This window comes from Canis lupus, chromosome 7, assembly GCF_048164855.1.
Source record: "Canis lupus baileyi chromosome 7, mCanLup2.hap1, whole genome shotgun sequence".
Classification (NCBI taxonomy): domain Eukaryota; kingdom Metazoa; phylum Chordata; class Mammalia; order Carnivora; family Canidae; genus Canis; species Canis lupus.
In genome coordinates, this window is record NC_132844.1 from 68326138 (window position 1) to 68347642 (window position 21505).

General features: G+C 48.6%; 1 protein-coding gene across 11 annotated transcripts in view; it reads right to left on the reverse strand.

The window, feature by feature from the left end:
• The window catches only part of ANKS1A (ankyrin repeat and sterile alpha motif domain containing 1A), a 178698-nt gene that overhangs the window by 19656 nt on the left and 137537 nt on the right, over nucleotides 1-21505 (reverse strand). For all 11 annotated transcript variants that reach the window (XM_072833348.1, XM_072833352.1, XM_072833355.1 and 8 more), the window contains 2 exons: nucleotides 9959-10025; nucleotides 4698-4804 (listed from right to left, as the gene is read on the reverse strand). In XM_072833348.1, coding sequence (XP_072689449.1) covers nucleotides 4698-4804; nucleotides 9959-10025 — 174 coding nt within the window. The remainder of the gene's footprint in view (nucleotides 1-4697; nucleotides 4805-9958; nucleotides 10026-21505) is intronic.

The window sequence follows — 21505 nt, forward strand, 5'->3', positions numbered from 1 at the left end:
GAGAGAAAGGAAGAGGGAGAGCAAGAGGCTTGGTCTGGAAAGGGCCCCAGAGTAAGCCTGCTTTGTCTCAAGGTTAAAGGGCCCAGCAGAGATGAGGAAGCATTTGGTGGTGTGTCAACCCTTGACCACCACCGCCTCCGCCACCCCAGAGTTAAGTGGTCACAGAAATTAGTCCAGGAGGCAGGAGCCACACTGACAGTATCCCTTTCAAAGCCCAGCTCTATGGACCCTCCAATGTCCCTAGTTGAGGAAAATTTCCCTCTTGGGTCCTGCTTCACACTGGGGCACAGAAAATTCTGACACAGCAGCCAGCAGTTAGAGTGCTATGTGGGGAGAAGACAGGGCTGGGCAGCTGGAGAGGAAGTCGGGGCAGGGAGGTGTCCAGGCAGCAGTGCCATAGCACTTCTGCCCAGGCCAAAAGAGGCCCTTTGGAGCCTGAGAGGAAGAAGGCAAAGGGAAGGAGCACAGGAAGCCAGGGTAGGAACCCAAGGGCATGGCCTCACTATGCACAGAATGCTGGCTTCCGGGGCTAAAGAGTGAGGAGATAATCTAGGGACAGAACAGAAAGAGAAGCTCCAGGGTCTGAGGACCAGGCTGGAAACAATAAAGAATGACCTCCTCCCTGAGCCTGTGCCTTTTAGCTCTTTCGGGGACTACTCCTATTTGTCAGTCATCTCTCCCCAATGCACAGGAACAAGCTGGCCATGGTCTCAGAAACAGACAGGAAAACAGTAGGAGCCTATCTTCACGTGGTAGAAACCTGTGGAGAAATAAATTGACAGGAGGAGCTAGAGGCCTCCCTGACGATGCTGTTCGAGGTGACAGGCTTGTGGCTCAGTCTGTTTCTAACCCATCCTGAGCTGGCTCAGACTCATTTCCACATTCCATTTGTCCACCCAGCGCTGCATCCACCAGTGCCCGCTCTCCACTGTGCCCTGCCATCTAAGGTGCACCCGGACTCCGGGGGCTCTCCATCTGATGAGGGCGTAACCAGAGGGCCTCCTGTAATGTGGCTGTCAAAGTCCCTCACGGTCGAGCCCAGCCCACCTCTCCTGCCTAGCCAAGGCCCCCTCCCTCACAATACTCACTCCACTGGTCTCCTTACTCACAGCAGGTCGCTCAGCCCCACACTCGCCCCTCCTCTGTGTGGTCCCTCCAAGTCCCACAGCCTCTGTAAACTCTCACAGAGCAAGCACAACCCAGAAGTTCAAAGCTGGACAGATCTGGGCTAGCATCTTGACCCTGCTACTTACTGGCAGTGCCTTCATCCTCTGGACCTTACAGCTCCATCTGAAGACTCGACCAACAGTATGCCCAGGGTTGTGAGCCAGCTCAGCACCCAGCACACGGTCCATGCTTGGGAAGGTGGGTTCTCCTCCCCTGTGCTCCTGCAGCATCTATATGCCTCACCACAGCACTTGACACCTAGCTGGTCTATTGTTTTTAATTGCTTTATGTGTCTTGTTTTCCCAGCTAGACCATCAAGTTCCTTCAGACACATGCATTATTTGCTTTTCTGACTTCTGATCCATTCATTGTAGGAAATGCAGAACAACTATTACATTCTAAAAAAGAGAGGAAGTCAACTACAATCCTCTTTAGATAACCACCGAAAATGTTTTGGCTTACACCCTTGCACCTCTCGTGCAGAGGTTTTCTTTTTTGGAAATTAAGATTGTGTCGCATATGGATTTCTGTGTCTTGATTTCTTCACTCAACATTCCGAGGTGAACGTTTCCCCTTGGTGAACGTCAGACGTTCTTCAAAAACATGTTTTTAACACCCACATGACATTCCAGCACGTGGAGCACCATCCCTGATGCAACTATCACCCTCTGAAGGAGGTCAGTTTCAGTCCCCAGATGTGGAGACCTCCTGCATCAGCATGCATTGAGCCACAAACTCGTCCACCACCAATTACCTTCCTGCCATGTTGATACAATACACTTTCACTCTTCTCCTAAGAAAGCCCCCTTCCTATGGGCAGGACTTGTGAAAAATGGACTGGCTGTGATGTGTGAGTCAGGGTTGGGGGCTGGCCAGCAGAGGTGGGAGCTAGATTCCTGGCCCTGTCTCTTAGGCATCAGCTGGATCAGCCTCGGGAACACTTGGCAGCTCCTGCTGCCCTGGCCCTGACACCTGCAAATCAAAGGTGCTTTCTGCCAACAGGCAAGAGGATGTGAATAAAGTTCAAGGTACAATGTTTGCCCAGCTCAGTCCTCACATCACAGGAGGAACAGCCTGGAGTAAGAGGATGCTGGACCTAGACAAGACCAGACCCAGGGGGACAGGACAGAAAGTCTTCAATTTTCTAAAGGGCTTCAGTGTGTTCTATTTGGCCCAAAAGGTAAACCTGGGGCCAGGAGACAGAAACCACAAGGAAAGAGATCTTGGCTCAGCCTGAGCAATGCAAAGAATGAGAGGCTACTACTTTGTAAGATGGTGAATTCTGTGTCACTAGAAAGCACCAAAGCCAAGATTATCTGGAAGGGTTAAAGGCACAGATGATTAGAACATGTGATGGTAAAGTCCCTCCCACCCTGATTGGGACCCTTGTCACAGGGAAGTGATACAGCAACACCTTGTCTGTGAAACACTCTTCATGTCCAGATGACCAACATCTAGAGCCTGGCTCCCTGGCAGTTACTTGTGTATCTTGTAGAAGAGTCTCCCGGGCATTTCAGAACCGAGAAAAACATTTACAATCTACCGAAAGCCTAACTACATGGGCACATACCATAGCTAATGCGACGGAAATTATACCATATGTACCAAGAGAACGTTTCTAAATAAATATGTCCCCTTCTTGTGTATTTTTTACCCTTTTTCTGGTTGCTAAAACAATTAGTCTTCCAGTACATCTGGCAATTTACATGCAATTACCCAGGATGCTTTGCATGGCTACTTAGGCCACTCTAGGTATCAGAAGTAACATGTTCAACTGAGGTGTAATCAGCATTTCTTCCTACACAGATTCCACCTGCCAGCACCCCACCCGAAATGAGAGAGCAGTGAGGACTAACAGACTCTACCCAGGGCAATGGGAGGGGCCTAGAAGGGTCCTGGAAAGACTGAGGTACCTGCCTCCCTCAATGAGTATCCTTCCCCAAAAGAAAGAGCCGTTCTAACAGAGGCCCTATATCCTGCATGGACATTTGGTTCAGGGCCAGACTTAACCAAGATGCCCGCCTAGCTACTTTCTGGGTCTGAGCATGGGGAGGGGCAGGGAAGCGGTTTTAAAGGGAGTCTTGATGTTCAAGGGTTGGGAACCTTACCCTTTCCAAAATTAGCAGAAGGGGTGAGAAGTTAAGAGCTCAGCCTCTAAAATCCTGAAGCAAAAGGAAGGGACACTGTGAAGTCCACAGCTCCCCTCCCTTGCCTGTCTGACAGCTGGTCTGGTGAAGAGGGCGTGCTCGGAGAGGGAAGGTTCCTCAGTGCTCAGCACCAGGAACCAACTGCCCAGCTCACTGGCTGAGCCACCACCTCTATGCTGGATTTGTCAGCCTTCCCCCAGGAACATGGTGAGTCAGGGGTTAGGTTATAAGAACCATAAACATATCCAGTTTAACTTTAAAAAATTGCTATTTAAGAACCTAAGAATTTTAAAGGCTGAAAAATAACTGGCTGTCAGCTGGCTTTGGAAGGGTTGTTTGCTGCAAACTTTACTGTCTGCCCTGGAGATGGAGATGGCCCAGGTGAGGTGAGTCTGTCCTTGTCAGCGTTGCTCCCGGCAGCCCCAGACTAGCACTCGGGGCAAGCTGCTATTTGGGAAGCACCAAATGCAAGCCCATCAGTGGGAAGCCCACAGGAACCCACACTGGAGACAGGAGCTCTGGGCTGACTGGCCCTGACTCCTTTACTTTACCATTTCCTGGAGGGCCTCCAGGAGAGGGATGCTCGTGGGTACCCTGCCTGAGCTACTTTCTGGACCGAAAAAAGGAGCACTGGATTCTACGCCCAGGATCACAGCCAGCCTGTACTTCACAGGCAACCTGAGGAAAGGCACCTAGATTTTTCTTTTTCTTTGGCACCTTGTGCTGTATAAAAAGATAGTACAAAATTATACCTCGGAAAAGCAACCAATCCTTCAAACCACTAATTCAGCCTCTCCTCTGGGCCATCCCTGAGGTTATGATTCCCTGAGGTTTCACGGCCACATTTCCCAGCCCTGATGCTTGGCGTGGGGTAGGCAGGGAAGAAGCCTTTCTGTTGGACAAGGCTCCTTGCTTCAATGACTACCTGCTTGACAACAGCACTCTGGAAGGAAACTTCCAGATAAAGGAAACTTCTGGTATCCAACAAAGATGGGACAGGGAGTCATCACAGGAAACTTGGCTGTCTTGCCCTCCCAAACTCCTAGGGTCTGACCCAGAACAAGACAGCCTTGAGGCCTCACCGCACAACACTGGGTCTGAAAGCCGAGAAGGGGACCAGTGCAGGGAAAAAGTCTGCAGGCAGGGACCCTACCCCTTCAGACACAGACTGGCAAAGAGCTCTCACTACAGAACTGTTTCAGGGAGCAGAGCTGAAGGGAACAGAGTTTAGAAAGAAGGCATAAGACACTCAGGCTGACTTCCCAGATGTCGAAAGTCACTTTAGAGAACTCTACGTACTGTTTCTCACATGCCCACAGGGAGATCAGAGGCAGGGTTCCTCGGGGCTGCACCCCGCCCCTGAGGAGGCCTCTGGGCACTTACCAGGAAGCGGACATCGTCAAAGCCATTCAGAAGCAACTTGCTCTCATACTGCTGCAGCCCCACCGCCTCCAGCCACTCCCCGACGCTCTGCTCCAGCGTCCGCGAACCTGACGAGAGAGGAATCGGCAGACGCTTGAAAAGGGAAAAACCATTAAGGCGGTAGCAGCGGCACTCAGAGGAAGACAGGTGGCACTGCCACATCATAGTCATTACCATAAAGCAGCCAGACTATGTATAAGAGACCAGAGAGCAGAGGACCCGCAGCTCCTCTTCCGGGTGCAGGCCAAGGGCAGGACAGCCTGGGCTGCACACACACCCACCCCCTCTGTCCGAGCTGCTCCAGGGCCGCAGTGGCACATGCACGGTCTCTGCCCACAGATCGGGGGGACTCCGTGTCAGCGTTCACACTGAGGTATTTCAGGAAGTCTGTTCCCACGGGCACTAGAGGGGCTCAGGGGCTCCTCTCATCCATGCAACTTCTGGAGCCCCCGTGGGGCTGTGGGCGAGGGGCAAGTCCTGCAACCTGGCAGCACACACTGGTCAGGAGAGCACACACATCTTCATGCAGCTGAGGGGCACAGGCACACAGCGAGGGCTCCGAGGGCCAAGCGGTGGCGGCGGCGTTCACAGGGACCCGGCACATGCAACGCAAGCAGCACAGAACCCGGCAGTGGGGAGAAAAGAGACTTTTACTTGTTTTGCCCCAGCAGTCCCGGAATAAGCACACCATGGCCACCGGCCCTTTGTGCTCAGAGGCTCAAGGCAGAGGGGCCAGGAGTGGCGCATGGGCCAGGGGCCCGGGGGTTGGGCTCAGGTGTGGCTCGGCTGTGACGGTGACATGGCACTCCTTTGGGCTGCGTGGCCAGCGGAGGCCAGGAGCCCAGTCCCCAGCTAGACTCTGGCTGCTGGCGAGCGGGGCGTCTCCCACGCCAGGACGCTGTCTGAAGGGTTGCCTTCCCGGGCTGGGCTCTTTTGCCGGGGCTGGGCATTCATTTTCCTCTCCTGATAGTGGCTGCTCCTGTGACTCGCCTGCCTGCTCAGGTGGAAAGCCGGCAGGCAATCCAGTCCTTGGCTAAAGATGACAAAACCCAGCCCGGATGAAAGAAAGGGGAAAAGGAAGCAGTCCTCTGTCAGCTGAGCTGTGGCAGCTTAAGTCTATTCACGTTCGGCGCCGTCCTCTGTTCGGCTGAGTGATAAAGACAGCAACTGTCCTCCCTGGGTCTCCTGATCTTGACGTTCTCCTCTGAGGGCAAGTGGGGAAGGGACGACATGTATCTGCTCTGCTCACGGCGGACAGGGGCGTGTGGTGGGGTGGGGAGGAACCGAGTTCAGCCCTCCCTACAGACCTAGGCTGAGCACCTAAACCCCACCTGCTTCTCCAGTTCTCCTGGGTAAGAACGGATGAAAGAAGGGAAAAAGAGCAAGGAAGGAAAAAGAAGAACCAACTATGAAAACATCACCTCCAGAGAACTCTTGACACGGTGAAAGTCATTCTGTTGTTCCTGGCACTTTCTGCCCTTCGAGGCGGGCCAAGGCCAACTGGCCTGGTTATCTGGGAGCCCCTGGCAACCCACTGTCCTAGGCTCCCCTTCCTCTGTCCTCTGCAGAACAGCTGGTGGTCTGGGACCCGGCGGCCTCCCGATGCACGCTGCAGCAGCCCTCCGAGACGCTGGGTGCCCTGCCCTTGAGTGGGGCTGTCTGCTCCAGGGAACCTAGGCGGCAGGCTCTTGTGTGTCTATGAAGTCAAGTGTCCCCGGCTGCTGATTCATTCCTGCTTGTAATCCCCCAGCCAGGCAGCTGTGGTCCTGCTGCCGGTGGATGTGTGCCCTCACAGAACGGCAGCAGAGTGCTTTGTCTGGAGGCTCCTGGGCTCCACGCTGCCTGCTGCCGGCCCCACAGCCCTCGCTCGCTCTCATAATGTCTGGCCCTCCCCCTCTCCCCTCCCCATCACCCTCCTCCCTTCCACGCTCAGGAAAATACATCAGGGATCGGACATCGGAGCAGAAGCTGCTGCTGCCGCCACCAAGAGAGAAGGACACGGCAGCACAAGCACCAGAGCAAAATGACAGGTTCCTCAGCATCTCATGTCGGCTGACACACATGCGTATGAAAGGCGGAGATGGAGGAGACTCTACCTGCAGCTCAAGGGGCTGGAAACAGCTTATCGGGGGCAGAAGGCACATTCCTACAGTTTGGGCCATTAGCTTCTAGGACAGCCAGAGAAGGGGACAGAGGAATGACACGGCCCTGAGGGCACAGCCCACAGGTGAAGTGACCCCCCTACCCCACTCACCATGTAAGAAAGAGTGTGCCTCCCTGCCAAGAGGAAAAGCCATGGGGCATCACAAAAACGGCAATGAAATAAAGATGTTACACCTAATATTCCTCAGGTGAGCGAGCGTACTCAACAACTTGGCAAGAGACTTCTCTTGGGGCCTCTCGGAGCCCAAGGGAGAAGCACCAGGCCCAGAGCAGGCTCCTCACAACCTAGAGGAGGACATGGGAGGGGAGGTGCCAAGGTAAAGGACCAAAGCCCAAGTACAGCTGTGAAGACAGCGAAGGGAACATGTAGAAACAAAGACCCTGGGACCATAGGTCACCTCTAAACATGCTGGGGGGTACCTACAGCTCAACAGGCTGTAGATGGCCCTGGCGAAGAAGGGGGCTCTGTGTGCAGGGAGGTCAGGCTCCGGAAGGAGCCTGCATTGAACGGCTACTCAACAGCTAAAAGGCTGGCTTTAGCAAAAGAAAGCAAGTGATCTCTTCTGCTGCTCCACACACAAGCCTTTGTTGAAAGCAGCCAGGGGGCCTGGGCCAGGAGGAAGGCATCCCTTCCTGGGACTCCTGACAGCAGAATGAGTTGTGAAACCTGTCTGTTGGGGATTTGGGTAACTAGGTCCATTGCTGGCAGCTGAGGTTCCCAAGGCCCAAGACAAGAATAAGACTCCAGTTCCTCTTAGGGTCTCATCCTTCAGGACATGTCCTCTGCAAAACCAGTCACACTGAGCAATCCTATGCTTGTTAATGGCTTCCTGCTGGAAGGCCTGCTCCTCTTCTTCCTAGGCTGGCAACCCCAGAGCCCAGGCCTCTTCTAGATCCAGAAATCTAAGGACAATCTGGACCCTGCTACTGACCATTCAAAATAAATAAGAATTCTGCTCTGGTCTGAGATGAAGGCTAATGCTCCCTGAGGTCCTGGGGAAAGCCTCTTCCTGACTCATCTGGTAGAAGACAGAGTTCATGGGCAGACAGTTCTACTCTCTCCATGCTTCCTGGCCTGGTAGCAGTACACACACAGTGGGCCAGGACTCTGCAGCTTGGGTGGACACACCCTCTGTTCAGGTAGCTGTTCTTTTGTGCTTGCCCTGGACTCTCCTAAGGGGCTAGATGGAGGATAGCTCAACTCCACAGTGCTAAAACAGGACCACTGGTTGGGATCCAATGATGTAGGCAGGTAGCCAGACCAGCTCTCACCACTCATATGGGTTTGCAGGGGTAAGAACTGCTGGGTGGGACCCATGGGGCAAGGAAAGAGCTCAGTGTCACCATCTCCGAGAGGGGCTCTTCCAGAAATGTGTTTTTCAGAGGTGCTGCCCCATCTCCTGATTTATCAAAGTTGAGAGGTAATGGCCTACTCTGACCCAAACTCGCAAGCACATGCAGTCCTGGACATGCAGGGGTACAGGGAAGCAGAAAGCAGCTTCAACTGAACTGAATGCTATCTACTCCATTCTTGGCTGCCCCCAAAGCACAGCTTGGAAAACAGGCAACGGTGTTTGTCTCAGTACTGAACATCTATTCCCAACAAACACTTGACTCTTGATAAAGCCCGCATGCTACAACAGAGTGTGAGGTTGTTTGCCTGAGCATGGGGAAACAGAGCCACAAACTCTTAGCCAGCAGAGCCACCTCTGCAGACCCCAGCATGATCCAAGACCAACAGAGACAGACCAAACCCAGCTGGGCCCTCTTTGCTAGGAACCAGGGAAAGAAGGCTGCTGGAGGGAAGAGGCTCCAGGAATCCCAGGTGGAAAAGTGGTAGAGGGAGACAAGCCAGGGGAGCAGATGCCCCTCTCCTTTAGGTTTTTCAGTACAATTAAGTAATTATTTCATGGACAAAAACCAAGCAGATCTACTGTTTACCTCTTCTGCTCAAGTATTTGTATAGAGTACTCATTCCCAACAAATCCATGAGGCAGGTACTCTTATTCAAATGTTGAAGATAGAGAATTGGGGGCTTAGGGAGACTAAGTGACTCGCCCAAGACCTGTATGTAACCCATGCTCTTTCCACAAGCACTGATATACTTGTCCCCACCCCTCAGACTTCCTGACACGGCCAGAGGAATGAGAGGGGTCACAGGTCAATCCTGGATGCAGCCTCCTGAGTGAGCAGGGAATACCATCCCTTCAGTTAGAGAGGCATTTCCTCAAAGATAGGGAGAGGCCAGGCCCCATGAAGCTGTTCTCAGCAGGGGTTCTGGCAGCAGGATGGTCTACAGATGCTTAAGGATAAGGTGTGAGATTTGCTCTAGCTAAGAGGCACCTTTAGAAAGGTCACCTCACTCGAGAAAATAACACAACCACAATTCCATTATCAAAGAAAACAGCTCAGATATGGCCTCTCTAGCTGCCTGCTTCAAACAAAGGAAAATGAGGCAGGCCTCACCCCATAGGGCTTTGAAAAGAAAACAATGTCCAGAGTAGCAGTGATCTGGAGTAAAAATGATGAATGACTAAATAAATGTAAAAATGAAGAAAAAGACAAGGAGGAGCGGCAAAGCCACTCCCTCTGGGTGATACAGGCTAACAGTCTGAGCCCACTGATCCAACCCAACACTGCCACTGCCATGGAGCAGGCAAAGGAGAGCCACTTTCTCACGAAGGGCTAGTGCCAGACCTGTCTGGGAAGCTGGAGAGACCAACGCTGAGGTACACTCCAATATGGGCCAATTGAAAAAAGCCTATATTTACAGAAATAATTATGGATAAGTGACAACCTTTAAAGAGAGAGAGAGAGAGAGAAACTTTCCTAAAAGGCCCGCCAAAAATGCAATTTCCCCTCCAGTATGTAAAAAGTGTCATAGCCCTAAAGTAACAGCTCAATAGGCCATATAGACACATGAGATTCTGAACTGCAAGAGCATGATTCGGGGCTGAGGCTGACCTCTCTCTCACACACCAAATGTCTGTCTTCTGAGTCAGAGGAAAAAACCCAAGCCAGAAAAGAGTCATGGCAAGAACGGCTGCTTGGTACAATACCTGAGATCTTCTTCTGTTCCTGAGAAAAGTCAATTCCTTCTCCAATAGAGCTCATGATTTTCTCAATCTGAAACAGAAGAGGAACAAAGAGAGGCTGTCAGGTTCAGGTTAAACATTGCCAGCTCACCATCAGCGCCTGGGGCGGGGGTGGGAGGGTGGGGAAGCCCTCCAGGTCTCTTCCAGGGAATTCCAAGGTCCAGCACCAACCTGCAAGGGATCAGAACTCTGCCGCACAGACCAAGGCTGTTCTGTGACCACAGCCTAACAGGGGGGTGAAAGACACGCTCCAAAGAGAGGAAGTGGGAAACAACCTGTGCTCAGCTGCTGGAAATGCCAGAGAATCTTCCTTCCAAGGCATTTATGTATCATTCCTTGCAGCAGTTCCCCCAGCCCAGCAGAGACAGGGCACTGGGGCCAACAGCAGGCCAGACCTGGCACATTTCACTGGTCACACCAGAACTTAAATTCCATGAGTAGAGACTTTGCCAACTTGGTCTCGTGCAACACCCCCAGTGCCTAGAGCAGTGCCTGCCAAAATCCTAAGGATTCAACATATAACTGATATTGCCTGACTGCTGGCTCTGAGGTCTGACAATTTTGAGAGCTGGGACCAGCAGAGAACCTGAACACAGGAACCTCTTAGAAGTCAAAAGGAGGTAGGCATGATTTTTTGATCCCTGAAGGTACAGACACGTATCCTTCCTCTGGATCTCAGCAGAGAGAGCTGGTCTCGAAGTACACAATGTCTCCGGCATTGCCCCCTGTGTGGACCACCTGTTCCAGCCATCTGGCTTTGGTCACCCTGAGCCAGATCCAAGACCCCCCACTCCAGGAAATCTGGCCAGGGGCAGGACACAGCAGTAACAAGGAGGCCACCTTCTTTTCCTCTCCTCCCCCTCTTTTGGGTTTGCTGTGATAATGAGCTCATTTGTAGCTTTTTTTCCAAAAAAAAAAAAAAAAAAAGAAAAAAAGAAACGAGAACCTTTTGTACCAGAACTTGGATGCCTTTTCCCTCAAGTGTAAGTAAGGAGCCTGGGTCTGACAATCACAACAAACAAACAAACAAACAAACAAAAAACCCAACAACTTTCCAGCCAGCCTCCAGCTGGCAGATAAAGATGGCACATTTGACACCTAGCAGAAGAGCACAGAACAAGCACCGTTGTTCCCTTTGCAGCTGGGAGCTGAGGCTATTTTCCTCCAGCCACAGAAATGACTGCCTACCCAGCAGTCACCTGATGGCCTGTTGACAGGCATGGTGAACTCCATCCCTGAGCTCAGCAAGAGCCAAGAGAAACACATCTGACCTGTGGAGCACAGGGAGGTGTGCCTCTGCTTACTGGCCCCACAGTGCAGAGGCTGGCAGAGAAATGGGCGGTACCACAGCAGGTCTGCCCTGTCCCTGGAAGATAATGCCCTCCTCCTTCCCTTCCTACTGTATCACTTTCTTTGGCCTCCCCTGCCCCCATTTCAAGAGCTGCTTCCTTCAACGGACAGCATGGTGCAATGTCCACCCATGTGGACAGGCTAGCATGTTCACCCTTTCCCAGCCTCAGTTAAATCTACAAAAACAGGCATGGGTCTTGCCTCCGGTAAGTGGTTGTTGTATGGATTAAAAGTAGCATCTGGCCAAAGACCTGGCTTAGTAGATACCCAGTAAAAGGCTCATTTGTTTTCCACTTCCCTTCTGTTTTTCTCAGAACTCTAATCTAGTAAGACCTTGTTATTTTTAAAATGTTTTTACTTGTATGTTTTGACAAGTCCTACATCTATATGTTCAAAGTTCAAAAGGTACAAAGGTTATTCAGAGAAAAACCTCCCTATCTTTATCTCCCAGCTGTCTAGCTCTCCTCTCTGCAGAAACTGGTATAACTAGTTTCTTAAGTATGCTTCCAGATGACTGTTGCAGTCACATGTAAGTAAACATATAAAGATATTCTACCCCCATACTAAGAGGATGTCTATATATGCTGTTCTGCATCTTGTTCTCTAATAATACATTGGAATTCTTTCCACGGTTCATAAGAACTTTTTTTTTTTTTTTTTTTTTTTAATGGATAAGGTATGTCTTCCAGTGTGTGGCTATTTATTTAACCAGTCCCTTGGTGGGCACATGTGTAGTTTCCAATCTTTTCGATTCTCAACAGTGCCATGACTATTCTATACACATTTGTAGAACAAACACATGTAAGGGTATCTGTAGGATAAATCCTAATTTCTCTCTTGACAGTTCTTCCAGGCACAAAATCTGGAATTTGCAGCAGGGACCCCACAAGTCATATAATCTCAACTCCAACTCCATGTCTAATTTTGCTAAGGGCCTTCTAGAGATGGGACACTTGTTATCTCTCATCAGTTTGTCCTATTTGCAGAAAGTGCCAAATTTGTAACATCTGTCTTTTTACAGATTCAAACTTTTTTTTATCCAACTTCAACCCACTGGTCTGGTTATTCCCCTAGAGCACCTCCTCTTTCACAGGGAAGGCTTAGGGATATTGGTAGACAGCTTTTAGTTTTACAGACCAAGATGCTCCCCCACACAGAGGCTGCACTGAAAAGCCTGGGTTACTCAGATCACAGAACCCTCCACACTGGGCAAAGAGCAGGTACTCTGTAGATATCTGCTGATGTGCCTTCCTTGCCCTTTTCTATATTTATAGGAGAAAATTAGGGTCCTCGGATGGCACTTGGGTGGCTCAGTCAGTTGGGTATCCGTCTCTAGATCTCTAGATTTCGGTTCAGGTCATGATCTCAGGGTCTGGAGAGATTGAGCTCCAAATCTGGCTCCACAGGGAGCCTGCTTCCACTCCCTCTTTCCTTTGCCCCTCCCCGCCTGCTTGTGCTCTCTCTCAAATAAATAAATAAATCTTAAAAAAAAAAAAAAAAGTATGGTGGTCCAGGTGAGAAAACTTTTTCCTACATGGTAGTGGAGAGGGGATGATGGGTCCTTTTCCCTGGAATGGCTCCACCAGGCTATGGATCCCTCTTTCAGGCTAAAGAGGGTGTAGGTGGGAAGATCACCACTGCAAGAACCATGAGGGTTAGAAGAAAGCATGTTTTACTTGCCCTTTTACTCCCTTGGCTTGGCTCTTCTTAAATAGGCAACCTACTGAATGAATGAAACAAGTAGGATGGGGGGAGTTTCCACTTACTTAGAGCCAGTAGTGAAAAAGCTGTTTTCCCAAGGCCATGCAGAGTGTCAAGGGAGAAAGAGTTGAAATAGAGGATGATCCCAAGTAGCTTTTCATATAAAGTCAAGTCACCTACAGTACATATTTCATTGTCCTCATAATCACCTGACATCCAAAGCACCTGCAGACCTAACCAATCAATGCCTCCTGGCCCAATTCATGAGATTTTGCCAAAGGGCCTTTTGAAATCACAATGAACAGAACACCCTGCTGCTTCTTTGCTCTGTTCCTTCCTGCCTGCCTGCCCCAGGAGTCACTCTCACACCAACTACAAAGAGCTAGGGACAGCCCATGTTTCCACAGCCTACCCTCTGGTGGGGGTATGCAAGGACACTCACAACTGTTTCATTGAAACTGTACACTATGCTTTGTTGTCCTGTGAACTGTAGTAGCTAAGTCAAACTGAGAAGATTCTAGTTTATAGAGGAACTAGGAGTACTCAGCAACTTATTGACAGTTTATAACCAAGCACCCCTTCCTGCCTTGGTGGAGACACAGGCCTAGGAGGAATATTGGTAGTGAAGGGGTCCTATTTGGGCAGAGACTGGCAGATGCCCACCCGGACACTAGAAGCACTGAGCTGTCTGGGGCTGTGATCCTATCCAGCCCCTCAATCTGGGCTGGGGACACAGGAAGAAGCTGCACCTCATTTTCTGTCTCTGCCATACCCTCCATGGCCTAGAACCAGTAGAGACAGAATATGGTCACTTCAGTCTAGACAAAGAGGAGCTGTCACAGAAAAGAGATTCCATTCTGATCTATATGCTTTGTGTAGTTTCACCATTTAGGCTTGAGTTTAAAACCAATCTGATTAGGCTGTTTTCCCAGAAATGTTCTGCATCTCAAGGAAGAAAGAGGCAGGTGGAATGTCATGGAAAGGCACAGTTCAATGTTCTCTTTACTGGTATGTTGGCGGAGAGATAGACAATGGCCACACTTTAATATTGCACTTCACATAAGCTCTATAGGGAACTTGTTTGTGTTTGGTAAGGTAATGCCTGAAATTTATCACCATGATGGATACATGTATTTTAAAAATGCTTGGAAATATTCCATTTCAGAATGCATTCAGGATCAGACTCTTCCCTCCCACCCCCACTAGGGATGTATAATCATATTCCCCATGTGGCTGAAAAATAAGAACAAACACTAGAGATACTGCTGTTCAGGTCTGCTGACATGTGCTTGTTTAGAACACAGGATCCTGGGTGCTCAAAAGCTGGCAATGGGAGGTGATATTCTATATACAGATAAAGAGGCCTCCATACCCTATCACTATGCCCTGGCTTCCAGGAACAAGTCAGATTATACTACTCTTTTTATTGGAGTGAGGGGAGGGAGAAGACAGCTGTTGGGGACAGAAATACTTCTCCAGGCACAGGAAGTCCACAGGAGGACCACAAGCCTTGGTGCAACTTGGTGCCAAGGCCTATGTGAAACCTCCCTTCCGGAAGGTGGTACAAGTTAGAAGCAATGGGGCTCCCATTTGTGCCATAGTCAAATATCAGGACAGAGCAATTAGTCTGGTCAACATGCCCATAAGTTTGGGGCTAATGTAGAGGAGAAAGGGAAAGGAATCACCTTTCTCCTATCTTCCTTTGGGGCAAATGGGAACACAAAGGGAGGGGTTTCTGAGATTCACCAGCCACATTTGGCTCCTGATGTCAGACATTCCCTCCCAACCCTCTTTCTGCTGCCTGGGTAGTTCTCAGCTCCCTATGACTCTCCTACCAGTTGGAAAATATGTACTAGTCCCCTTGGGCCTGTACCACCAGAGCTGGAGACTCCTTCTACCTCTCCTTCTGTGCCCCAATGTTTAATATATTATTGGCTCAGGAATACACTCTTGTTTGCACTGTTACTTCCCTGATTAACTGTTCTATGATGTGTCCCAGAGACACATAGACTATAGAATCACTAATGGTAAGGACCCGTATATTGTCTCTTTTAGATTCCACATGGGGCCATGCACAGAGAGAGCTGGCCCACTGGAGGTGGCCGGTGACAAAGAACAGCTACACTGTTAAATGCCCACGTCAGGCTAGTCACCTCACTATTAGAGTAGGAAGGGAGAGGCAGCCGACACTTCTGGACCCCAGCCTCGATTCTCCAACTTCCCTGCCTTCATGTTTCTCTTTCTCCAACTTCCCCAGGTTGCTGGCACAGCAATCTCACACCCTCCAACTACCAGCTGGCCCTTTCCCTCAAAAGTCCTGCAGAGCCTCAACTCACTGCCAAGCAAACGTATTATCCCATTTTTCAGGTGAGGGAATTGGAGCTTTACTCTGCGGGCAGACTCCCAAACTCCTCATGGATGCCACAGCTCTCACTTCTGCTAAGTGCCATCAGTGGCTGAGCCTGCTCCCCCGGTGAGCTCGAGTTCCCTGAGCTGGGGTACCTAGGGGGCAGGCCTTCTCCTCCGGCCAGATGGCTTTGCTTGGACAGCGCTCCCCATTCCCAGGAGCACAGGGCTAAGGAACTGAGCCTTAACCATCTCCATCTCTCTGGCTGCTGTGTCCATGCCATCAGGTGACTGCTGACGTGCAAGTCGGCTGGCTCACTCGTCCAGCTGGGCAAGGAGCCCTAAAGATTGCTGACAGCTGCACTCCTGGGCCCAGAAACCACATAAGAATTCATCACCATCTCTGTCTTATTGCCTCTCAGCAGCAGACAGACTTGCAGCCTAGAGTGGGCTTTGATTCCACATTTGAAAAAGGGTCACTGACCAGGGTCTGAGGTTACTCTTTTCCCTCTCGCCCCACCCCTGAGCAAATTACACACGGCCTCGGGAAAGACAGAGATGGATTGAAGTAAATTATTTGTCCTGATTTTCTAACCTTGCCAACTGCTTTTAGGAGAGGGAGGCAGGAGAGGATGGGGGAGGAGAGAAGAGGGCAGGGAATGAATAAAAGTCTGCCAACAGACAGGGCTGCCTTTTGAGGCAGGGAGGAGGCAGAGGTTGTGGTGGCAGCTCCGCTAGCAATGAGACTTCTTTTCCGCAGAGCACATTGTTAGTGGAGGCTTTAATTGTCTCATCTCAGGGGGGCACACAGATTGCTGCTGTATTTATGGTTGTACCCCTACCCACACTTCCACTTGAATCCCCTTTACATTGTTACCTTCCTTCTCAATCCCTCACTTTTGACCAGGCTGGGAGACCACAGAGTGGTTCTGTTTCAGAAGTGTTTTATACTTGTGTTGCTGACCATCTCACATTAAAGCTGGTGTGCACTTGCCCCAGGCTAGGCTGGTAGAGATGGGAAAGCCAGAGACACTCCTGCTTCCCCACTGCACTTCAGTCCCCAAACCCTCTCTTCCTTCCTCATTCCTACCTTTCACACATCTCTTGGGATACTGACTGGGCCTTGCCCTCCAAAGTAGCTCCTACTCCACTTCTTCCAGCACACTCCAGACCTGGCATCTTTGACAGGGAGGAAGACCTTATGGGCCAACAAGCCTTGCCAACGACCTTCTCATTCTAGAGCAGCCTGCTACCCAGGCATTCTTTAACTCAAAAGGCCCCAAGAAGCTGCTGAAAGAAGAATAAAGTTGGGAGACCTAGATTCCAATTAACTTTATTATTGCTTACCACATAACTCTGGGTTATGTGCCAAATACTGGCTTTAATAAGTGGGATGAGAATCTGAAAGATTAATGAGGATTATGTATCTGAGTTCTATTCTAATCTTCTTTCTATTCAAGAGGAGGCTTATATTCAGGGAGTGGGGAGGAATGAGGAGGAAGTACACACACCTCAGAGACGCTGCAGTTCTCTCACATACCAGGCAACCAGCTTTGAGGACCTTCCTTGGTTTTTCTTTCACTATCACCAAGTAACTAACCTTCCCTTGCTCCCATTCTTCCATAATCGAATTTCATGATTGCATGCAGGCTGTACTGTCAGCCTGGCTATCGATTAAACCAGCCCAAGGAAAACACTCTAAATTTCCATTCAGAATGGATTTCTCCTCCCTAGTGTGGCCCGGGAAAGGATCCTACAACCACCGGCTCCTCAGATTCTGCAGGGGAACATCTGGCTCATAATATGAGGGGAGTCAGATGTAAAACTTGGAAGCACCAAATGACATACACTTAAGATGTTAAAAAAAAAAAATTCATATATATTTAATACACTATATTTAATACATTTAATTCATATATATTTAATACCCATCAGCTGCCCTAGATATTATATTATATTTTTATATTTTATAAAAAATTCATATATATTTAATACATTATATTTAATACATTTAATTCATATATATTTAATACCCATCAGCTGCCCTAGATTTTCGGCAAATCTGCAGATTTTTCTGTCTCTGATGCTACAAAATAGGAAGAAGTTAGATAAATTAAGTTGACAGAATTCTCAAAATTCATTTTAAAGCACTAGTTAAAATCCTTCAGATAAGCCTGTTAAAAAACAAAATTCAACTGAGTAAATTTAAAGGTCTAATTGGCTTTACTAAATGATTCATGAATCGAGCAGCATCCCATCTAGCAAGTAGATGAGAGCTCCAAAGAGCTACAGGAAGGGAAAGGATTTTAAAGACAGGACGAGGAAGTCAAAAAACAGAAAAAAGGATTATTTCAGGTAAGGTCACCTTCTTTGGGGGACCAAAGGGTCTTGACAGGTAGATTACCTTGTCTTTCTTTGGGGAATGTCATAGGTTAGCTTATTGGTGCTGACCAGAAAAATTCCAGACTGATCCATTAAGAGTACATTTCTAGAGGAGGTTCAAAGTGCAATTAGGTTAGGTTAATGAAGCCCCAGTCTATGGGCAGCCTGGGTGGCACAGCGGTTTAGCGCCTGCCCTCAGCCCAGGGTGTGATCCTGGAGACCTGGGATCGAGTCCCATGTCAGGCTCCCTGCATGGAGCCTGCTTCTCCCTCTGCCTGTGTGTCTCTGCCTCTCTCTCTGTCTCTGTCTCTCATGAATAAATAATTACAAAAAAAAAAAAAAAAAAAAAAGCCCCAGTCTGGTGACCTGGCCCAGTGGATGCCATTTTGGGCCTGCCTGTGGTTTTGTTTTTAACAAGCCTTACACAAAAGCACACACATGCATTGATTCCATTTATAAAGTTCTAGAACAGGGAGAACTAATCTATGGAGATGGAAAAATTTCAGAAGAGTAGTTGTTGGGTGTAAGGGAGTGGTAAGGAGTACCTGGGAAGGGGCATGAGGGACTTTCTGGGTTTATGGCAATATTCTGCATCTTGGTAGGAATTTGGGCCACACAAAGATAGGTATCTATCAAAACTCAGGGAATGGTAGAGTTGCCTCTCCCCCCAAACCCTATGAACAAGTATCTCTCAAACTCTAGTTAGTGGTACACATGGTTAAACTGTTTAGGGGTGAAATGTATGACGTCTGTAAGTTACTCTAAAGTGCATCAAAAAATAGGCAATTTCTAAGTGGACTGGGGGATGGGTTGATGTGAGATAAAACAAGTATAGTAAATTGCAATTGTAGAATCTAGGCTCCGGGTGGTGGATATACAGGTATTCACTATTTGAGTCTCTTTCAAGTTTATGCAAGTTCAAAAATTTTCAGAATAAAAGACTGGGAAAAATATTTCTTTCAGGATCACATCTTTTAGAAAACAATAAATTTTAAGATCAACACTGATGTGAGTTTCATCATTTGTAATGAACTCCACTCAACATGCTAATAAGCAGAGACATTGCCCAGCAGGCAAAGGAAACAAACAGAAAGGAATGTGGGAAAGCTGACTTTACCATTATTCCGTGTCACCAGGCTTTCAGGGTGAAGGGCTCTCAGCATAGCTTCTCTGTTGTGGTGTGGCTTTCTCTATTCTGGAACCCAGGCTAACCTCAGTCTTGACAGTCTGAAAGCTCAATTATCAGTGTTCCCAAGGATGAGAGCAAACCCTGGGAAACTGGTTCATATTAATCTGACTCAAAAAGACCCTGATCCCTCCATCGTTGACTTACATCGGCATGATAAGTAGTACATTAGAATACTCAGCTAAGAGAATGCACTTGTATCCTCTATGGCCTGAATCAATAAAATGAGATCAAATCCGCCCTCAGAACACTGACAGGACAAGGGAAACGGGGGTGGATTGTGTAGAGAGCTTACTTACTAGATGATCCCTTTCCTACTTCGGGAGGTCGTCTTTCCTGAAAATCGAATTTGGGTGCTCACAGTAAGGTATCCTTTGGAAAGTGTTTTTTTTTTTTTTTTTTTTTTTTTTTTTAAGATTTTATTTATTTATTCATGAGATACACACAGAAAGAGGCAGAGACATAGAGGGAGAAGCAGGCTCCTTGCAGGGAGCCCAATGTGGGACTTGATCCCTGGACCCAGGATCACTCCCTGAGCCGCAAAGGTAGATGCCTAACCACTGAACCATCCAGGCGTCCCTGGAAAATACTTTTGATCAACATTACCACTCGGGCCTTCTAGGGTTGTTAGGTCCCAGGGCCAGGTTCTGTCAGTGGGGGCACTCTGCTCTGAGCATTGACTAAGTACCCTGCCAGTGGTTTGCTTCGTCCTGACAGTCAGCCCAGGGTAGAGCTCTCATTCTGCCCACTTTACAGAAGAGGAAACCAAATATTTAGAGAAGTTAAATAACACCCATGGTCAGAGTTCTAGAAATACAGAACCAGTGCCCAACTCATTATTTTTCTAGCTCATGCTGTCCAGCTTACTTAAGGCTTAGCTTCTGCTCTATTAAAGCTCAGGGCACAATTTCAAATACACGGGACTGGGAAACACTAAATGGGGTTTGCACAGTGGAGAAAAGAACCAAGACTTTGGAATAAAAAAAATTCTGAAGATCCTCTTAAAATCAGTTGCAGAACCTTAAGTCATTTAACTTCAATTTCCTCTTCCATTAAGTGTGGAAAAATTCCTCATATATGGGATCACCGCCACGAGCAAACTACTTGACCCCTCTTCAAGCCTCGGTTTCTTCAAAGACAACAACATGAAGATATCAGCACAGGGCCGCTTCACAGTTGCGGGACATTGTACAAGAAGTCTGGTTCCCAGGGGAAGCTGTGATGAGGAGTTCATTTATTATGATACTTGAGCAAGCTCTGCACTGTCTAAAAGAAATGGGGTCCTTGTGTGATTCATTCTTTCCCATCCTGTAGGTGAAGACAAGCTTCTTGCTACTGTAAGCACAGAAAATGAGATTGCTCCTTCTCCCAAGGCAATGTCTGTCTGCCCCTGTTACTGGGAAGCTTTGGTGTCCTTGTCCTGGGGCCATAGCAGAAACTACCAAGGAGCATTGTAAAGTTAAGTCCTTGGAAAAAATAGGGTTGAGCCTAAGAGTCATTTAGATTCCACTCTGGAACCCACTTGGCCAGATGTAAGGATTGCTTACATTGAGAAATGTCTGTGGATCTTATAAAAGCACAGATGCCAGGCAAACAGCCCAGACAGTCCTACTCTGTTGCTCATTTCAGTTTATAGAGATTAGAAGGGGTCTGCACTCATGATTCACATTCATCTGGTTCCAAAATAAGCAGAAGTCTACCTTAAAAACAAGTTAATCAAAACCCAGGTTCCTCTGTTTGTTTTGTTAAAAAAAAAAAAAAAAAAAAAAAGAAGGGACAAACCAGAGGGAAAGGGCTTCCTTCTGGCAGAAAATGTTTAGAACGTGCTGTGTGAACAATAGCTCACTTCCTGGACACTCAGCTGGAGGCTGCTTCTCCATTCAGGACAAAACGTTTCATGTGAGGGAGGTGCCGCTTTTCTATAAGGGAGCTCTTTGGCAAGAACACGGAGGACCCAAGACAACACTGGAAAGAGGAGAGGGAGGGAGAGGAAGCAGGGTCTCAATTCAGCCTGGCAGAGGTAGAGGTGAGGCCTAGAGGCCATGGTGCTGCCGGCATGCCCTGTGTCTCTGAGGAAGCTGGCTCCCGCAGGGCAGGGTCAGCAGGCAGTAAAGACAGGCAGATTGTGGAATCAGCAGGGCCATCTGCAACAGAACTAATGACATCTACCTCCCAGGTCCGTTAATGACCTCTACCTTGCTGACTGAAATGCACACTGGCTATTCCCCTCAGTAAACTCATGCCCACATTCCCAGCCCGCAGGATTCTCCTGAGCGCACCTGCAGGTCTTCTGCTTCTACCCACTGGGTGTACCACTTACCAAGGATCAGTTGGGATCTTTTCCTAAACTGTTTAGGACGGTTGTATATTTGTTGATGAGAACAGAAAATTTAATTAAACGTTACATAAATGATGGAATGAGCAGAGAAATAGCAGTTTCTGTGACAATCAAGTGGAAGCTTTGAAGAGACCCAACAATAGAATCATTTTTAAAAATACGCTCTTGGATTAGGCATCGTTGGAGAAATAAACTACAAAACATCCTA